This window comes from Symphalangus syndactylus, chromosome 1 (assembly GCF_028878055.3).
Source record: "Symphalangus syndactylus isolate Jambi chromosome 1, NHGRI_mSymSyn1-v2.1_pri, whole genome shotgun sequence".
NCBI classification, from domain to species: Eukaryota; Metazoa; Chordata; class Mammalia; order Primates; family Hylobatidae; genus Symphalangus; species Symphalangus syndactylus.
The window spans coordinates 40,077,183-40,094,070 of record NC_072423.2 but is presented as its reverse complement, the minus strand read 5'-3'; the positions used below and the strand labels follow the sequence as shown (position 1 = coordinate 40,094,070).

At 45.8% G+C, this 16,888-nt stretch overlaps 1 protein-coding gene across 3 annotated transcripts in view; it reads right to left on the bottom strand.

The window, feature by feature from the left end:
- Positions 1-16,888, bottom strand: part of LOXHD1 (lipoxygenase homology PLAT domains 1) — a 187,833-nt gene that overhangs the window by 72,322 nt on the left and 98,623 nt on the right. For all 3 annotated transcript variants that reach the window (XM_055292404.2, XM_055292432.2, XM_055292425.2), the window contains 5 exons: positions 16,318-16,472; positions 14,230-14,363; positions 4,328-4,491; positions 3,044-3,148; positions 454-582 (listed from right to left, as the gene is read on the bottom strand). In XM_055292404.2, coding sequence (XP_055148379.2) covers positions 454-582; positions 3,044-3,148; positions 4,328-4,491; positions 14,230-14,363; positions 16,318-16,472 — 687 coding nt within the window. The remainder of the gene's footprint in view (positions 1-453; positions 583-3,043; positions 3,149-4,327; positions 4,492-14,229; positions 14,364-16,317; positions 16,473-16,888) is intronic.

The following is a 16,888-nucleotide window of genomic DNA, read 5'->3' as shown; positions in this document are numbered from 1 at the left end:
AACTCAGGGATGCCAGGAAGAGCCTGTGTTTACAAAAGCTTTATAATCTTACCCAATGATAGGAATGATGCAATTGAATCAAAGGCTCTGGGGGTGGAGCCAAGAAATCTGTGAGTTAATAACCCCCCAGGTGATTCTGTTGCACACTCAAAGAACTACTGAGTTAGATCGGAGATTTTCATATCTGGCTGTGCATTAAAATTACCGACACTGGGGTTGATAAAGGCTTTAAAAATCACCAGTGTCCAGGTACAGCTCTAGACTAATTAGGCCAGAAACTCTGTGTGCAGCTGAGGACTCTCTGGGCTCTACTGGGCTAAAGGGATTGAGGAAGGTGTGTCATTACAGAAGACAGATGGCATTCAAATTTCCAGAATCTTTCCCAGATGCCCAAAAGTACCTGTCCATGGTCCTTAAAGTCTTAGCAGGGAACAGAGGGGAGGGAAGCCACACCTGTGTTGTCATGGCCAAGCCGGACTTTCCACAGGTCTCCCAGATCCAACGTCTCCACCGTGAAGATTTCAATGCTGTCCCTCTCAAACTTATCGCTGTTTGTCTTGGAGGACTTCAGGAGGGTCATTCCTGTGGATCGGATGACCCCAGCATGACTGGCTGGACCTGAGGCCTTTCAAGCCTAGTCAGACCCAAACCTTTAATCCCTCTTCAAAATTACCAAATTTCTGAACTTCCACCAAATTTAGACTGTGCAATTACCATCCACTGGCCACCTTTGCACAGTGGGCATTTTTAACAATTTTTTATTTCAATAGCTTTTGGGGTACAGGTGGTTTTTGGTTACATGGGTGAGTTAGTAGTGAATTCTGAGATTTTGGTGCACCATCTCCTGAGCAGTGTACTCTGTACCCAATGATGTCTTTTATCCGTCATCCCCTTCCCAAACTTCCCGCAATGAGTCCCCACAGTCCATTATATCATTTTGTATATTTTTGCATCCTTATAGCTTAGCTCTCTCTTATGAGTGAGAACATTCAGTATTTGGTTTCTGCATTCCTGAGTTACTTCACTTAGAATAATGGGCTCCAGCTCCATCTAAATTGTTGTATAAGACATTATTTCATTCCTTTTTATGGCTGAGTAATATTCCATGGTGTATATATACACAATATTTTCTTTTTATCTTTTTTAAAAATTTTTTTTATTACACTTTAAGTTCTGGGGTACACGTGCAGAACGTGAAGTTTTGTTACATACGTATACACGTGCCATGGTGGTTTGCTGCACCCATCAACCCATCATCTACATTAGGTATTTCTCCTAAGGCTATCCCTATCCTAACCCCTCACCCCCTGACAGGCCTCAGTGTGTGATGTTCCTCTCCCTGTGTCCGTGTGCTCTCGCTGTTCAACTCACAGTGGGCACTTTTTTGGTGTGTGTTCTTTCACTGAGTTTTACAGTAACCCTTTAGGGTGTGCATTTTTACTTCCAGTTTATGTTGAAAGAGATACCTTACTCAAAATCATCCAGGAAACAGTGGTGGAGCTCTAAGTCAATGCTGCACCACTTCCATACCCTCACAACTCTCTACATAGAGAGGGAGCCAGTGACAAAGCCACATTCTCTATGTTCCCTAGGGAAACATGGGGTTTCCTTCAGGGATGAGACATGTGGGAATCTCTGAAGCATCTTCTCTGGATGACAGAGGAGGGATGAATTTGAATGCCCCAACCCCCAGCTATTTCACATATACAATCAGTCCTGAGACTGCCTGCAGTGTCAGTCTGAAACTGAGGTGATCTCAGAGTCATCGCTATGTCCTCCTGCCTCAGCATGCACTGCATTTGCCTTTAAGTCCCTGTACCCCAATAAGTCCCAGCTCTGGGCCCACCTCATATAGAAAGTCTTCTGCTATTCCTAGACTCACTACAGCCTGGTTCAAGTATACAGAGAGACAGACAGAACTTGGTCCAGTGCCTAGCTCTGCCACTTACCACTGGGTGGCCTTGGGAAAATTATGTAATGTTTCTGAGACTTGGTTTTCCAAATATCATAAAAGGAGAGGTCTTAGTCCCTTCCTCATAGGGCTGTTGTGAGGATTTAATGAGTTGATGGCTATTGGATGCTCAAGAATGTGTCTAACACATAGAACGGCCTCAGCTAATAAAAGCAGTTGCCAAAGCCCATTAATGTCTTTGATCATGGTTCAGGAATGATTGCAATCACATACATTTGTAGGTTATGACCTAATTATATCATTATATATTATCTGCTTTATCCAACCTATTAAATAATTGATGTTAATTAATGTTTATTGAGTGCCACTTTGTCTCAAATGTTGTACATGTTCAACTTCATTAGACCTACAACTCTAGAAGGCACGCACATACTAATTTTATCCTCATTTTATAAATAGAGGAAACTAAGGCACAGAGGGGTTAAGCAACTTGCCCAATGTCACACAGCTAATAAATGGTGAATTGGAGGTTTGAACCAATCAGACAAGCTTCAAAGTCCGTGCTCTCTACCAGCACATTGTTGTAGTAGATATGAGCACCCCATGGTCAAGGGTTAGGTCCATTTACTCTTCAATAATGCTTGGCACTAGGCTCTGGACCTGCAGGATTTTGAGCAAATGTATGATGACTACTTGAGGGACTGACTCCTCTCTAAACTCAACAGAATGGCTGGACAGTGGCGTGAGCAGATGGCTGGACCCAACACTAAACACCACCTTCTCTGAGTACCTGGGCAAATGCTCCTGAACAACTCTACAATGCCTGCAGTGCCTCATACTGACAGTATCATGGCTGAATTTGATTGAAAGTTGGGCAAAGCCACCTTGTCCCAGATTGTTATTGGGTGGAGTCAGGGCTACCTTCACTATTAGAACAGAAAAAAGAAAGCTGGCTCAGAGAAGAAGAAAATTTTTAGAAAAAAAGGAACTGCCTTTCTCAATGGGGCTAATTGCTTGCATCCTATTGAGAGACAAAATCATAATTAGGATTCCCTTGGAAATTTCTGCTGAGTCTTCTGGTCTCCCTGGGGAAGAATGTGGGTGAACCTTGGCCCTGCACTGCTTTCTTACCAGTATCATCTTGTGTGCCAAAGAGTGTGATGAAGACATTAGCATCTGTGCCCGCATTCTTCTTAATCCCAGTCTTTATGGTCACTGAGAATGTGGTAGATTTATCTGCCAAGAGAATAGTATAGAGCAATGAATTGTAGATTGTTCCTCTCATGAAAGGAGGAAAGAGGACAGCCACCTCCTCTAGGAGGGCTTCCTTGATTCACTCCCTCTAGCCCCATCACTCCAATTTTTCTCTTGCCCCTTCAATCCTATATCTGTGAGCCCAGTGATTAGTAATAAGTATGTTTCTATGTTCCTCTTGGCCATTTCTAGGAATCTTTTTTTTTTCAGCATGTGTTACTCTGCAGTCACCATTAGTCTGGAAACTTCCAGAGGGTAGAGATGTGAGTCCTCTGCCTCTGGCTTATACAGGAAGCCTTCAATCAATAGATTTGATAGGAAGGTTAGGGGAGACTTTGAGGGTCAGAGGCTTAGCAGCCAGGAGCCCCATTCTGACTCCTCCTGGCTGGGAGGAGTTTTAGGGATGCATATTTCAGGGAAGCATCACAGAACTCTTGAAGGTTACTGTTCATTCTTTCCCTTGACAAAAATGCATTGAGTGCCTATAGGGGAGGGCACAAGACTGAATCAGAAGTGGCTACACTCATTCCATTCTACTCCACTCTACTCCATTCCATTCTACTCCACTCCACTCCACTCCATTCCATCCCATTCCAATACATTCCATTCCAGTACATTCCATTCCAACCCATCCCATTTCATTCCATTCCAATCCACTCCACTCCATTCTACTCCACTCCACTCCATTCCACTTCAATGCATTCCACTCCACTTCAATACATTCCATTCCATTCCATTCCAACCCACCATATTCCATTCCATTCCACACCACTCCATTCCATTCCACTCTACTCCATTCCATTCCATGTCATTCCAATCCATCCCATTTCATTCCAATCTATTCCATTCCAGTCATCCCAATCCAGTCCATTCCACTCCATTCCAATTCATTCCATTTTATTCCAATCCATTCCATTTCATTTCTGACAATAACTCAGTCCTAAGCTGTGTGCTTTATACTGCCTTACACTAGATATATGAGACTATGCCCCCTTTACCTCCCCAGTCTTATCAGAGAGGAATGAGAGGGCAATACAATAGACTGTCAAGGGAGGAAGTGCCCAGAGCCCACAGGGGAGGGAAGGAAGATGGAGACTTAGGGTTAGGGAGAGGCAGAGGGGAGGGGTGCTGGAGAAAGAAATCAGCTCTAGTTTAGAAAACCTTTCTGCTCCAGGGCCAGGTTGTCGAGGGGGTTGTTGTCACCGCCTCCCCCACCCTCCTCGCTCTGTGGCAGCACATAGGACTCATCCACTGGCAACAGCTCCCTGGACAGCTGGCCATCATCCTCCTCCACTGCCAGCCAACGTTGGCATGGAAAGTAGTACCTGTGGGGGTGGATAGGGAAAGATTGGAATGTCCTCTTAGAAAGGTCTAGTCCAGGAGCAGTCATGGGCTGAGAATGAGAGGCCCTCTCTGGGGTCCCAAACTCTCCCCTCTCTGCCCCTGACAGCATTGCCCTGCTATTCTACCCAGCCTGGGAATCACTCCATTAGTCATTTGCCTGCGGTAGAGAACAAACATGGGGACATTGTCTCTAGACGCTCCATTGAAAATGGTTATGTGACCTGCCTGGAGCACACAGAGCCTCAATCAGGGTCATATTGGATGGAAGTATTTAGAAGCAGAGGGACATATGGGGACTGTTCCAACCCTTTCCAGAATGAATCTACTAGCCAGGGCTACTTTAGTAAAGAGGGTTGTACATAGTAGGTGCACAATACATAAGTGTCGAACTAATGGATTTTAATGGAATGAGCCAATTATGTATGCTTTCAGAAGGTACAGAGAGTATGGCTGAGGAGCTGGCATAGAAGACTGCTGGGGCCATCTAGGAAAGGGAGGTCCAAGTCAGACCCCTCAGCGTGGAGGTAACACCCAGCACAAGGGAGGTGCCTGCACAGAGTGAAGGTAGGGCCAGGGATGGGAGGCACAGTGGGGTAATTAAGGACTCCCCTGGGTCAGACTATCCAGGTTTAAATTTTGGCTCTACCACTAATAGTTATACAACCTTGAGTAAGTGTCCTTATCTCTCTGTGCTAGGGTTGCCAGATTTAGCCAATAGAGTTACAAAATCCCTATTAAATTTGGATTTTAGATAAACAATGCATAACATTTTAAGTGTGTTCTAACATTTGGGTCGTGCTTATACAAAAACATTATTCATTGCTTATCTGAAATTCAAATTTAACTGGCAACCCTACTCTGTGCCTCAGTGTACCATAAAATAAGCATAATATTGCCTATTTCATAGGGTGTTGTGACGATTATATGTGTTAACCTCATAAAATGCTTATAAAAATGCCTGGCTCAATGTAGGCTCTCAGTGAGCATTGCTACTGCTATTGTTGCTCTTGTGACTTCCCTTCCCTTTCATTCTCCTTAGCCCATGCCTGGGCTCTCTGGACGCTGTGGTCTGGGAATCTCCTCTCTGGGTGCTAAGCTCCAGAATAACACAAAGGGTCTGAGAATTCAGCCTATCTCTAAGCTGGGGCCATTCCACCCTCTTTATGCCCCTTCCTCACCCCTGCCCTGATGCACAAGGGCCACTCAGGGACTGCTCAAAGTCTGGAGACGTAGGGGCTGTGCAGGCCAAAGGTCCCATCCCTGTCTGAGTCCCACGTTTTGCTAGAGTCTTCATTGCCTCCAAGTATCAAAATGTTAGAGGAGCAGAACCAGAGAGCGAGATCTCAGTCAATAGGCTCAGATGGGGTGCTGAGGGGGGCAATGTTATATTGATGGCACGGATTTAAAGGAGCTCGACCTGGGGCAATATGAACTAAACTACCATTAAATTAGTGTTTAAGAGAAAAATGCATACTGTTCTGCTTCTTAGCCTTTAAATGTATGAATAGGAAAGTTAACATTTTATCCAATCAAATAACTTATGAATAATAGGCTATGGTTATAAATTATGGCCAATTAAGGAAGAGAGACAGAAATAAAGAAAGAGCTGGGGTCAGAGCAGAGGTGGAGACAGAGTGTGTAGGAAGTTGGCGGAGGACAAGGACAGAGCGAGACACACACAAAGAGCCAGGGAGGGAGAGAAAAATCGTCAGAGAGACAGAAAAGGTACAAGCCCTCCCATGCAGACAAAGAGAAAATGCACACAGAGTCTGGATTTCCCAGAGCAAAATCTCCATTGTCCCTGAGATACTTGCATCACGACTTTAAAGCCCCTCAGCATGCTCACTACTGCAGAGAGCAGCACGTCTCCTCTCAGAACCTGCTCCTTGTACCGACAGAACCAAAGCAGGAGTCAGGTATGGCCTGAGCGCTGGGCGTTCAGCTTCTATCCCCACGGTGCCAACAAGCACACATGAAGATTTAGGACACCAGGCCTACTGACCCCTGCCTCTTCCTCCTCCAGGAATACATCCTGGTCAACCAGGCTTCTGGATACCAGGGAGGGGACCAGGCAGGGGATTTTTAGTGAACAAAGGAGATGAGAGGAATGCAGGTGTTCTGAGCCAGATAAGCTCCCCATACTCCTAAACAAGGATGATGGAAGGAAAGAGTAAGGGCTTCAGTAAGCAGGAGGTTGAAACTGAGCATTGAACCAAAAGCTTGAAACTGTTAAAAGTATAAACTCCACTTGAATGTAAAAAATTGAATGAGGAGATTGCAAAATTAAGTGTTGTACAATATAAATAATTTCATACAGAATTTTCCATTTTGCTTATAAGCTAAAGTCTGGACAACATTCAGTGTGAGTAAATCCTGGCGGAGTGGTGTAATGACAAAAGCATGGATCTGGAACTCAGGAATTCTGGATTTGCTTCCCTCCTCTGCCCCTAACAAGCTGTGAGATCCTAGGGATTAAACTGTACCACCCAGAAGGCTGGGTGAGATGACCTGGAAGGTCTTTTCTGTCTCAACATTCTGGGACCTCTAGGATCCCTGGAGGAATGGCAGATTCCAGAGGACAACTTTTTGTTAGATAAAATTTAAGGGAAAAAAAATTTAATAACTTTTTGTTCAACCCTTTTTGGAAATCCCACCGAACATATTTGCCACATGAAACAACATTCAAGAACGGTATCTGTCTTTAATTATTAAGGATCTTATAGGATCAAGGCCATCAATTAAAACATAAATCTTTGTTTCAGGGCTGGGAACAGAGGTAGAGAAAACATAGAATATCACATCAAATGTGGATGAAACCCAGGACACTAAACATATTCCCAGCTTTTTTTGGCATTTGCCTCTTTGTCTTTGAAATTGACTGCATTAGACTCTATTGCAGATCTTAAAAATGCAGCTAGTTAGAGTATTGAAAGAAAAAGGAAAGTAGTACAATCTCATTTAATCAACAAGCCAATAAATGTGGACAGGGTGACAAAGTAGCAGAGCCAATGATTAAGTGACTTAACAAAGATACCCTAATTAAAGACAATGTACTCCCAAATATCCCACCATTTCTGTCATGTATTCTGAAACCCAAACATTAGAGGCTCATAGCTTTGGAAGCTGAAGAACACTGAATTTTTAGGTTATTTGTTAATATACGTGGAATCCCTGGGCTGTAAGGGATTTTTAGGAGTCAATGTGTGATCTGTCAAATCAGTTTTCCACTATAAGGATGATCACAGAAGCATATGTTGAGGAAAAGCTTCCATCAACCAGGGTCCCTGAGTGAACATGCTGAGCAAAGTCCCCTGATACCCTACATCAGACATATAAGTGAGAAATAAATGTTTGTTGTGTTAGGCCACTGACATTTTAGGCCTGTTTGTTACTTAGCAGAACCTAGCCTATTCTGACTGATACAACTTGAGCATTATTCTCAAATAAATGGTAATTGAAGTGATAAGGATGGAAGAGGTTGCTCAGGGAGTATATTTGTCTGTTCCTCCTACTGGGAAAACTATGACCCCATGAATGCAGAATCTGCTTACTCATTGTTGTATCCATAGCCCCTGGCATACAAGGCACTCATAATATCAATAGAATTGAAAGCCATTGTCTCCTCTGGGGGTAAACCTTTCTCATCCCCTTCTTCAAAATTCCTGAGATAACTCCTAAGTTTCTTTTTCTCTTCTTCTTCTTCTTTTTTTTTTTTGAGACAGAGTCTTGCTCTGTCACCCAGATCAGAGTGCAGTGGCACAATCTCAGCTCACTGCAAACTCCACCTCCCGGGTTGACGCCATTCTACTGCCTCAGCCTCCCGAGCAGCTGGGTCTACAGGCGCCCACCACCACGTCTGGCTAATTTTTTGTATTTTTTAGTAAAGACGGGGTTTCACCGTGTTAGCCAGGATGGTCTCAATCTCCTAGCCTTGTGATCCACCCGCCCTGGCCTCCCAAAGTGCTGGGATTATAGGCATGAGCCACCACGCCCAGCCAACTCCTAAGTTTCTTAATTAGCCACCACTCTTTCCTTGAAGATGTACGTTCTTTATTCTAGCATTCTTTTGCCTAAGGTGGTGCCAACCCTCAGACCCCAGGAATTGTCTGAGCAGCACAAAGGAGGGAAGGAAAGACTAGTCTCTTCTTATTCTAAATGTGACATCACTATTAATAAAAAAAATCAATCTAGTGCCTTTGTAAACTGTCATTTTTTTTCAGAGTGGCCAAGGAGCAGGGTCTCTCAAGCTAGAGAAGGCAGGAGGAGTTCAAACATAAAATTTCCTGATATCACAAACTTGTAAAAAGCCTGGATGAGTGTAGACCTTTACCAAAGGGATGTGAGGCTGTGTGCAGAGCCCAGGTTGACCCAAGGGAGACTTCAGATCCCGGGACACCCCATTAAAATCCACCTAAAAAGGTGGCACATACATACAATGAAATATTATTCAGCCTTAAAAAGGAAGGAAGTCCTGTCATGTGCTACAACACAGATGAAGCTTGAGGACATCACACTAAGTGAAACAAGCCAGACACAAAAAGACAAATTCTGTAGGATTCCATTTCTACGAGTTCCCTAGAGTACTCAAAGTCATAGAGACAAAAAGTAGAATGGTGGTTACCAGGGGCTCAGGGGAGGTGGAAAAGGGAAGTAATTGTTTAATGGGTATAGTTTCAGTCATGCAAGATGAAAAAAATCTGGAGATCTGATACACAACAATGTGAATATACTTAACACTATTGAACTGTACACTTAAAAATGGTTAAGGTAATAAATTGTATGTTATGTGTTTTCTAACACAATTTTTTTTAAAAATCCAACTCACTTGAGGCATTAAAAAAACAAAACAAAATATTCACAGCCCACAGCTGCAAACCAGCATTAAACAGTCTTTTTCATACAATCTTAATTACTTTTTGCCAGCCTGGGACTCCTATAAAGGACCTCAAATATCTTCCATTTAGAAACAAGAGCATTTTCTTTTTGGCAATTGAATTGCAGATCAATAAACTGTACCCCCAACCCCCTCCTCCCTGTGTTTCCACCATCTTAGGCTTCTCTGCTGTCCAAACAGCCTCTGAGGCCAGGAGGGCTAGGAGTGGTTCTGCTGAGACCTGGACTGCCATCTACCAACTGGACAGCACAGCCCCTGAACCATACGGAGCTCTCCCTTGGGGTGACTTCGCAGGGAGCCAAGGCCTCCATGGCTTTATATCTTCTCCCAATCCCTTCTGTTCAGGCCAGCATCTCCCACCAGTGCCTGGCTCCAGCTGGCATTCTCCTGCTTCTGTCTTTTCCTCTCTGTAAAATCTGGCCAACCAAAAGCCTGGGTATGTTTTCAAGCTCCTCAGCATGGCTTTGGATGCCCTCATCTGCTCCTCTCCAGCCTCCCTTTCCATTTTTTCCTATTTCCCACCCCTTCACGTCCCTTATGCACCAAATAGAATTACTCATTCCTTTCTGTGTGTGCCCCTCAATTGCCCAATTCTGTGCCACCTGCATCACATTTTTTCAACCATTTCTAATGTTCTTTTTCCCAAGCATCAAACAAGGCTGTTGCTCATGAAGGCCCATCTCAGATGCCATCTCGCCCCAAAGATGTCCCCACCCACGACTCCCTCCTCTCCCTGAGGTCAACCCTGAGACAACCACCGTCACTGTGCCTTATAGTCACCTGTGTTTTACCTCCTTCACTTGGTAACAGTGTTAGCTCCTTAAGAATAATCCCACACATTCCTGCAGCCTTTCCCAGCTGTCAAGCCACTTTTCCATGTTAACTAATTGGACTCTTATTGCCAAGGGGAAAGAACTACTGCTGTGTTGCACTGGGATCAGGCAGGGTGCTGGGCCCCTAAACACATTTTCTTATCTAGTCCTCATGATGATTTCATGGGTGAGGTTTATTATGCTCATTGTATGGATGGAAGGCCTGAGGCTCAGAGGAGTAAAGTGCCTTTCCCAAGGCCACAAAAGAGTGGAAGAGAAAGTACTTAAACCTAAATCATCAGCCTCCTAGACCATCACCATCCTTTCTTCAAAAACAGAGTCATATCTGAGCAGCTATTTAACTCCCAGCACTTAGCATGGCATGTGTTTGTCAAATTAATGAATAAATCAACATATTAACCATCATTTTTACTCATTAGTGTATTTAATAAATATTTATGGTATGCCTGTAGTGTGCCAGACATTCTTCTAGGTGCTGGCGTGGACACAGCAGTAAATGAAACAGATGAGGTCATTAACGACATGGAACTTACATTCTATTGTGTGGAGATGAGCACCTAAATACACAAGCTTATTGTAGGTCAGATGATAAGCTGATATAGAGAAAAATAAACAGAGAAAGAGAAATGAGGGGAAGGGGGTATGTTAGGCCTCACTGAGAAGGTGACATTTGAGGCCTGCCTGAAGAAAGCATGACAGGGAGCCACTGGGGGAAGGACTGCTAGGGAGCGTGGACGGCAAATACAAAGGCCTTGAGGTGGGACCATTTCTGTTGGGTTCAAGGAACAGCAAGGAGTGAGCAAGGGGGAACCAAAATAGAGAGATGAGGGGCATAGAGCAGACCTGCAGGCCAAGCAGGCCACCAAACATGCTTTGGCTTTGACTCTGAGTGACCAGGAGCTTCTGCAGGATTTGGAGCAGAGAAGTGGTGTGATCCTGGTCACTGGGCTGCTGTAGGCAATAGGAGGGCCTTGGGCAAGCAGGGATCAGGTCAGGAAGCTTCAATCAGGGGGTAGGGATGGTGAAGATAGAAGGGATGAGGTCGGACTCATGCTCTTCTGATGGAAGGTCCAACAGGTTCTGCCAATGGACCGGGGACAGGGCATGAGTGGCAGAGAGGCATCCAAGAGGTCTAGTCTGCATGGAGGATGTTGACTGGACATGTCAACAGTGAGGGAGATGTCAGTGTTCTCAAATACTTTTGGCTGCAAAGGCCTTATTTCTGAGCTCATAAAGGTCATGGAGAGCCTAGGGAAGGCCGTAGGTATTGACAGAAAAGGTGGTATCTCTCCAAGAAAGGGGAGATTCACTATTCTGATTTGGTTTCTTCTGAACTTCTATAATTTTTTGTCTAGCTCCCACAGTAGGCTTTGCATAGAGTTGCTCTTGGCTTGAAGATTGTTAAGGCCAGCTCATCACAGAGCCCTAACGGACTGTTACTTCAATAGCAAAGGAAGCAAAGGACTGTCAACTAGCCCTGCCAAGAGAAACAGATGGACGGGGAAGAGGAGATGAGGGAAGGGGAGAGTGGAGGGAGGAAGGGAGAAGAGAAAGGGAGGGGGGAAAAGAAGAGTAATGAGAAGACTCTATTCACAAAAGCAATAAAATACAATATACCTGGGCATAAACTTAACAAGAATGTGTAGCAGTTATGTGTAGGAAATTGTAAAGCATTACTGAGGTACATAAACAGCTGGATAAATGGAAAAGTGTACCGGGGGGTAGCACTTATTCTAAATATGCAATTCTCTACACATACACTTAATGGCATAACAATCAAAATTCCAAGAGGATTTTTTTTTCAAGTCACTTAATGTCTTGATTTGAAAAAGGCAAGAATAGCTAATATTTTTAAAGAATAATGAAGAGGGACAAGTACTGACAGGCATTACAATAGATTACAAAGCTATAATAATGTTTAAATTGTTGGGCTAGACCAGAAATGCCAAATCAGTGGTAGAGAATTACTAACCCTGATGGAGCTGCAAGGGGAAGCTGGGGATGTTCACAGTTTGTCCCCAGCCCCACAGTTCTCTGGCACTTTTTCCTTTCCAGGCTTAAATGCCTTGGATTTTCAGAACATCTTAAGAAGTTAGGCTGGCAACATTAAGCCCATTTATCAGAAGAGGAAACAAAAGCCCATAAAGATGGCACGACTTGTCCAGGGTGACCTGATGAGTTTCTGGCAGAGGTCAGACTCCAGGTCAGGACCCTGGCTCCCAGCCATGGGGCTGTCCTGTGGCCTTTATGCGGTGTCACAATGATCTCACAAAAAGCCATGACAATGGGCTGTCTGTGAGCTGTGGCTCAGTGGTCCCTTGGGCTGGTAGGGCACGGTGGGGTGGGAGATGGGAGAACGCTGTCACCCCCTGCCCTGCACAGAGGGGAGCCCAACAAGGCTATGGGCTGGAAAGTTGATTTAATTCAACAAATATTTGTTGATAGGGTGCCCACTAAATTCTAGGCATTGGCAGGCCCTCAGCAGCCCCAAAGCCCACTCAGGATCACTCATGCTTTCTTCTCTGTCCCACTCCACTCATTCTAGGGGACTTCTCTCCTTTTTCTTGCCCTTGGGCCCCTTACACCCAAGGGGCAATGAGGCCTAATGGAAAACACGTTCAATTCAACATGGACAGTCTGGAGTTCTGGTCCTGGCCGTGGCACTGACTGATTATGGGGCTGTGGCTTCACCTCCCTGGGGTGTGGACCTATGGGAAGACATAACACTCTCTTCCCAACCCAGCTCATGTGGCAGCTGTGAGCCTCCAGCAGGAGTCAGCAAACTACGGCCTTCAGGCCCAATCGGGCCTACCCTGCTTGTGGACATCCATAAGCTATGCATGGATTCACATTTTTAAATGGCTGGAGGAAAAATCTAAGGAAGGATAATATTTTTTGACCTGTGAAAATGACACAGCCATGCCCAATCATTTAGGCATCATCTATGACTGCTTTTGTGTTACACCAGCAAAGATGTTGTTCCAGAGACCAAATGCCTGCAAAATCTAAAATATTTACTATCTGGTCTTTACACAAAATGTTTGCTGACCCCTGGTATAGAATATTAAAAGAATACACTAGAAGTTGCTTTATATGTTGAGATGCTTGTGGGTGAGCTATGCCTACGCATGGAGACTGGACCAAGGAGGGTCTGACAGGGATTGGAAATCCTGTCTCTCTAAACAGATGGACCTCAAGAGTTGCTGGTCTGGGGGATCTGCTGTCATCTCACAGGGCAGGTGACACTGGGGGCTGCCAATGAGAGAAGAGGGAGAGAGGCAATGCCCATCCAGCCTGCAACGTGGGCAAACCTGCTCTGGTGGCCATGACAGGCAACACAGCCAGCCCACCCTCACCCTCAGATGTCACCCAGCCCACTCTCAGCCTCAGACATCACAGCCAGCCCACCCTCACCCTCATACCTGCCCACCCTCATTCTCAGATGTCACCCAGTCCACCCTCACCCTCTGATGTCACAGCACTCTGACCTTTCAGTGTCACAGCCAGTCCACCCTCACCCTCCGATGTCACCCAGTTCACCCTCAGCCTCAGACATCACCACCAGCCCACCCTCACCCTCATACTCACCCACTCTCATTTTCAGCTGTCACCCAGTCCACCCTTACTTTTTGATGTCACAGCCAGTCCACCCTCACCCTCTGACGTCACAGCCAGTCCCCCTCACCCTCCAATGTCACACCCAGCCCACCTGCACCCTCAGGCATAACCCAGCTCACCCTCCGCCTCAGACATCACCCCCAGCCCACCCTCACCCTCATACCTGCCTACCCTCATTCTCAGGTGTACCCCAGTCCACCCTTACTTTTGCATGTCACAGCCTGTCCACCTCACCCTTAGGTGTCACCCAGCTCACCCTCACCCTCTGCTGTCACAGCTGGCCCACTCCCAGTCTTCTTCCAGGACTACCTCTGTGGCAGACAGGGCCTCCCTCAGAGCAACACCCCTCCCTTCCCCCTGCCCCCCACACTCACGTGATCTCGTTGTTCATGTCAGTAATCTCTATTCTGTCCAGGAACCAGCCTGCTCTGTTGCCTGTGTTGTCATGGCGAATCCGAATCTTGGTTAGGGCCCCCAGGTCAATGGCATAGATGGTGAAGGTGTCTGTCTGGGAAGGGCCAGGGAACACTCAGTGGGGTAAGACCTACCCCTCCCCACCTGGCCATCAGCCCCATCCTCCCAAGGACCAGGGCAGCCAGCCAGAGGCCAATGGTGAGACCCAAAGAAACCAGGAGTGGGGATGATGGAGAATGTCACTTAGTAGTCTGGTGTTTGGTCTGCACGATTGTTTCCCTAACTTGTCTCTGCCAGGGGGTCTTCTCACTCTCATGTCCAGGAAGGTAGAAGGAGGAGAGGAAGACTGAAGGTGACCTTGAGAGGCAGAAGAAAAGATAGGTTGGCTGGATGCCCACATTTGTGGTGGGTGTTTTGTGTGCAGGAGAGGGGGGTGCACTGACACCCTCTGCAATGTGTGCAGGTGTGTGCATAATCTGCTTCAATCACATCTTTGTATTAAGCACCTGCTATGAACCAGTGCTGGGCAAATCCAAAGTGATTGGCAGAAACTGAAGATGGATTTGCCCACCACTTAGGTGTGAAGAGGGCCATGTGGATCACACCATGTGAATGCACACACTGCTCTATGCATGGGAGGAAGCAGACCACACCAGGACCCTATAAGTAAATGGGGCCTTCTTGGATATAACTTTTTTGACTCTTAATTTTGAAAAAGATTTTAAATCTATAGAAAACTTTCAGAAATAGTATGATGAAAGTTCATATGCCTTCATTTAGATTCTGCACTTATTTGTAACATTGGCTTTCTCACTCTGTCATCTCTCTTGCACTAGCTCTCTTGCTCTATGTTTTTCTAAATCATTTGAAAGTAAGTGGCAGATACGATGATTCTTCATCCCTAAATTCTTCAACATGGATTTCCTAAGAACAAGGATATTCTCATATAATCACACTAGAATGATCCAATTCAGAAAACTTAACATCAACATAATGCTATTATCTAATATACAGTCCATGTTCAAATTTTACCAGTTGTACCAGTTATGTAGTCCTCTATGGAAATTTTTTCCTAATCCAGAAATATGTGGCTATAATTTTTAAAGGAAAACACTGAAATGCAGAAATAAACTACATCCTCAAGTCAAAGGGAAGATTCTTTAAAGGAAAAGCAGGGGGCCCCTGAAATAAATCAAGAAATGAGCCCAGAAATATGTTAATTAATTTAGTTCATTTTTTAAAAATCTGTGTTAATGAGAGAAATTGGCTTTGGGGTAGAGGCAGGAATGGGAAGGGTGAGATAAGAGATAGTTTTCTAGCCAGGGGATATTATAAAATCTTGAAGGACAAAGATGACGGCTTTATTTTTCATGATTTTCCCACTACACCTGGAAGAGTAAGGTATGTGTATTTCTTTTCATGGATTCCCACTGCATTAGGATACAGTTCTGGCTTCTCAGCCCGTCTCTTAAGCCTCTCATGACCCCACTCACCGCATACCCTAAATTGTTCTTATCCAAGCTTCTCCACTGGGGCTTAGCACTGACCACAGCTCAGCTGGAAGACACACTGTCCCAAACTGGCCTCCTCCATTTCCACCTCCATATCTTTGCTCATGTGGTTCCATCTTCTGAGAACATCCTCCACTGTCGCCTTTATATGTCTACACCATACTCACCTGCCAAGGCCCAGTTTGAATTGCTCCCTCCCCCTAGTTTTCCCCCAAGACACCATCTTGGGGAGAGGACTTCCTCTTGAACCCCCGCATCCCTGCCAAGTGCCTCAGCATCTGCCACTCAATGCCATTCTCTGTTCCTGTGGGTCAGCTGGCCCATGGGCTCCAGGTGCTGGGGCCCTGCCTGCAATTCTGTCATAACCCCTCCACAAAGTATCAGTGTTACTGAAGAGGTACTGCCATGAAACCTGGTGGGATGAACAAGTCACACTGCCAGACACAGCAGCCATTGTGCTGGGATGGGCTGCCATGGGAATCTCAGAGGGCACCATACCCACAGCCCCCACCCAGGGGCCAGAGACCCTCACCCTACCTGCCCCTGCTCAAATTTGTTGGACTTGTCTGACTTCTTCAGGGGTCGTTCGCCCGTGTCCCCATACTCCTCGCCGTAGATGGTTAGGTAGACATTGGCATCAGTGCCGGCCTTGGGCACATTCCCAGTGACCACCTGGACCTCATAGGTGTTTCCTGGAGACACAGAAAGATGCAGTGTGGAGGGCCTCAGGGCCATGGGGTGTTTGGACCTAGGCACAGCCTCTCAGACCCAGCCATATCTTAGAACAGGAGGGATCTTCAGATGTGTGTACACTAACCTGGGACTGAAACTGCCCCCACTCCCAACCCAAGACTCCTTCACCATGAAGCCAGCAGGCAACCCTCCTACCTCATGTCCCCCCAGTCAGCTGTATTGAGTCATATCAGGGCTCCTCCCAAAGTCATCAATTCTTCCTGAGAACCTCAGGACAAGCGCCACGCTTATCCCCAAACAGCAGTGTCAATGGTGGCATTTCACGCACAGGTCAAGAGAACTATTTGGGAACCATGATGGGTGCCCACCTATTTGGCCTCCATGTGAGGGGGATCTAGGCCCCCTGCCCCCAGTG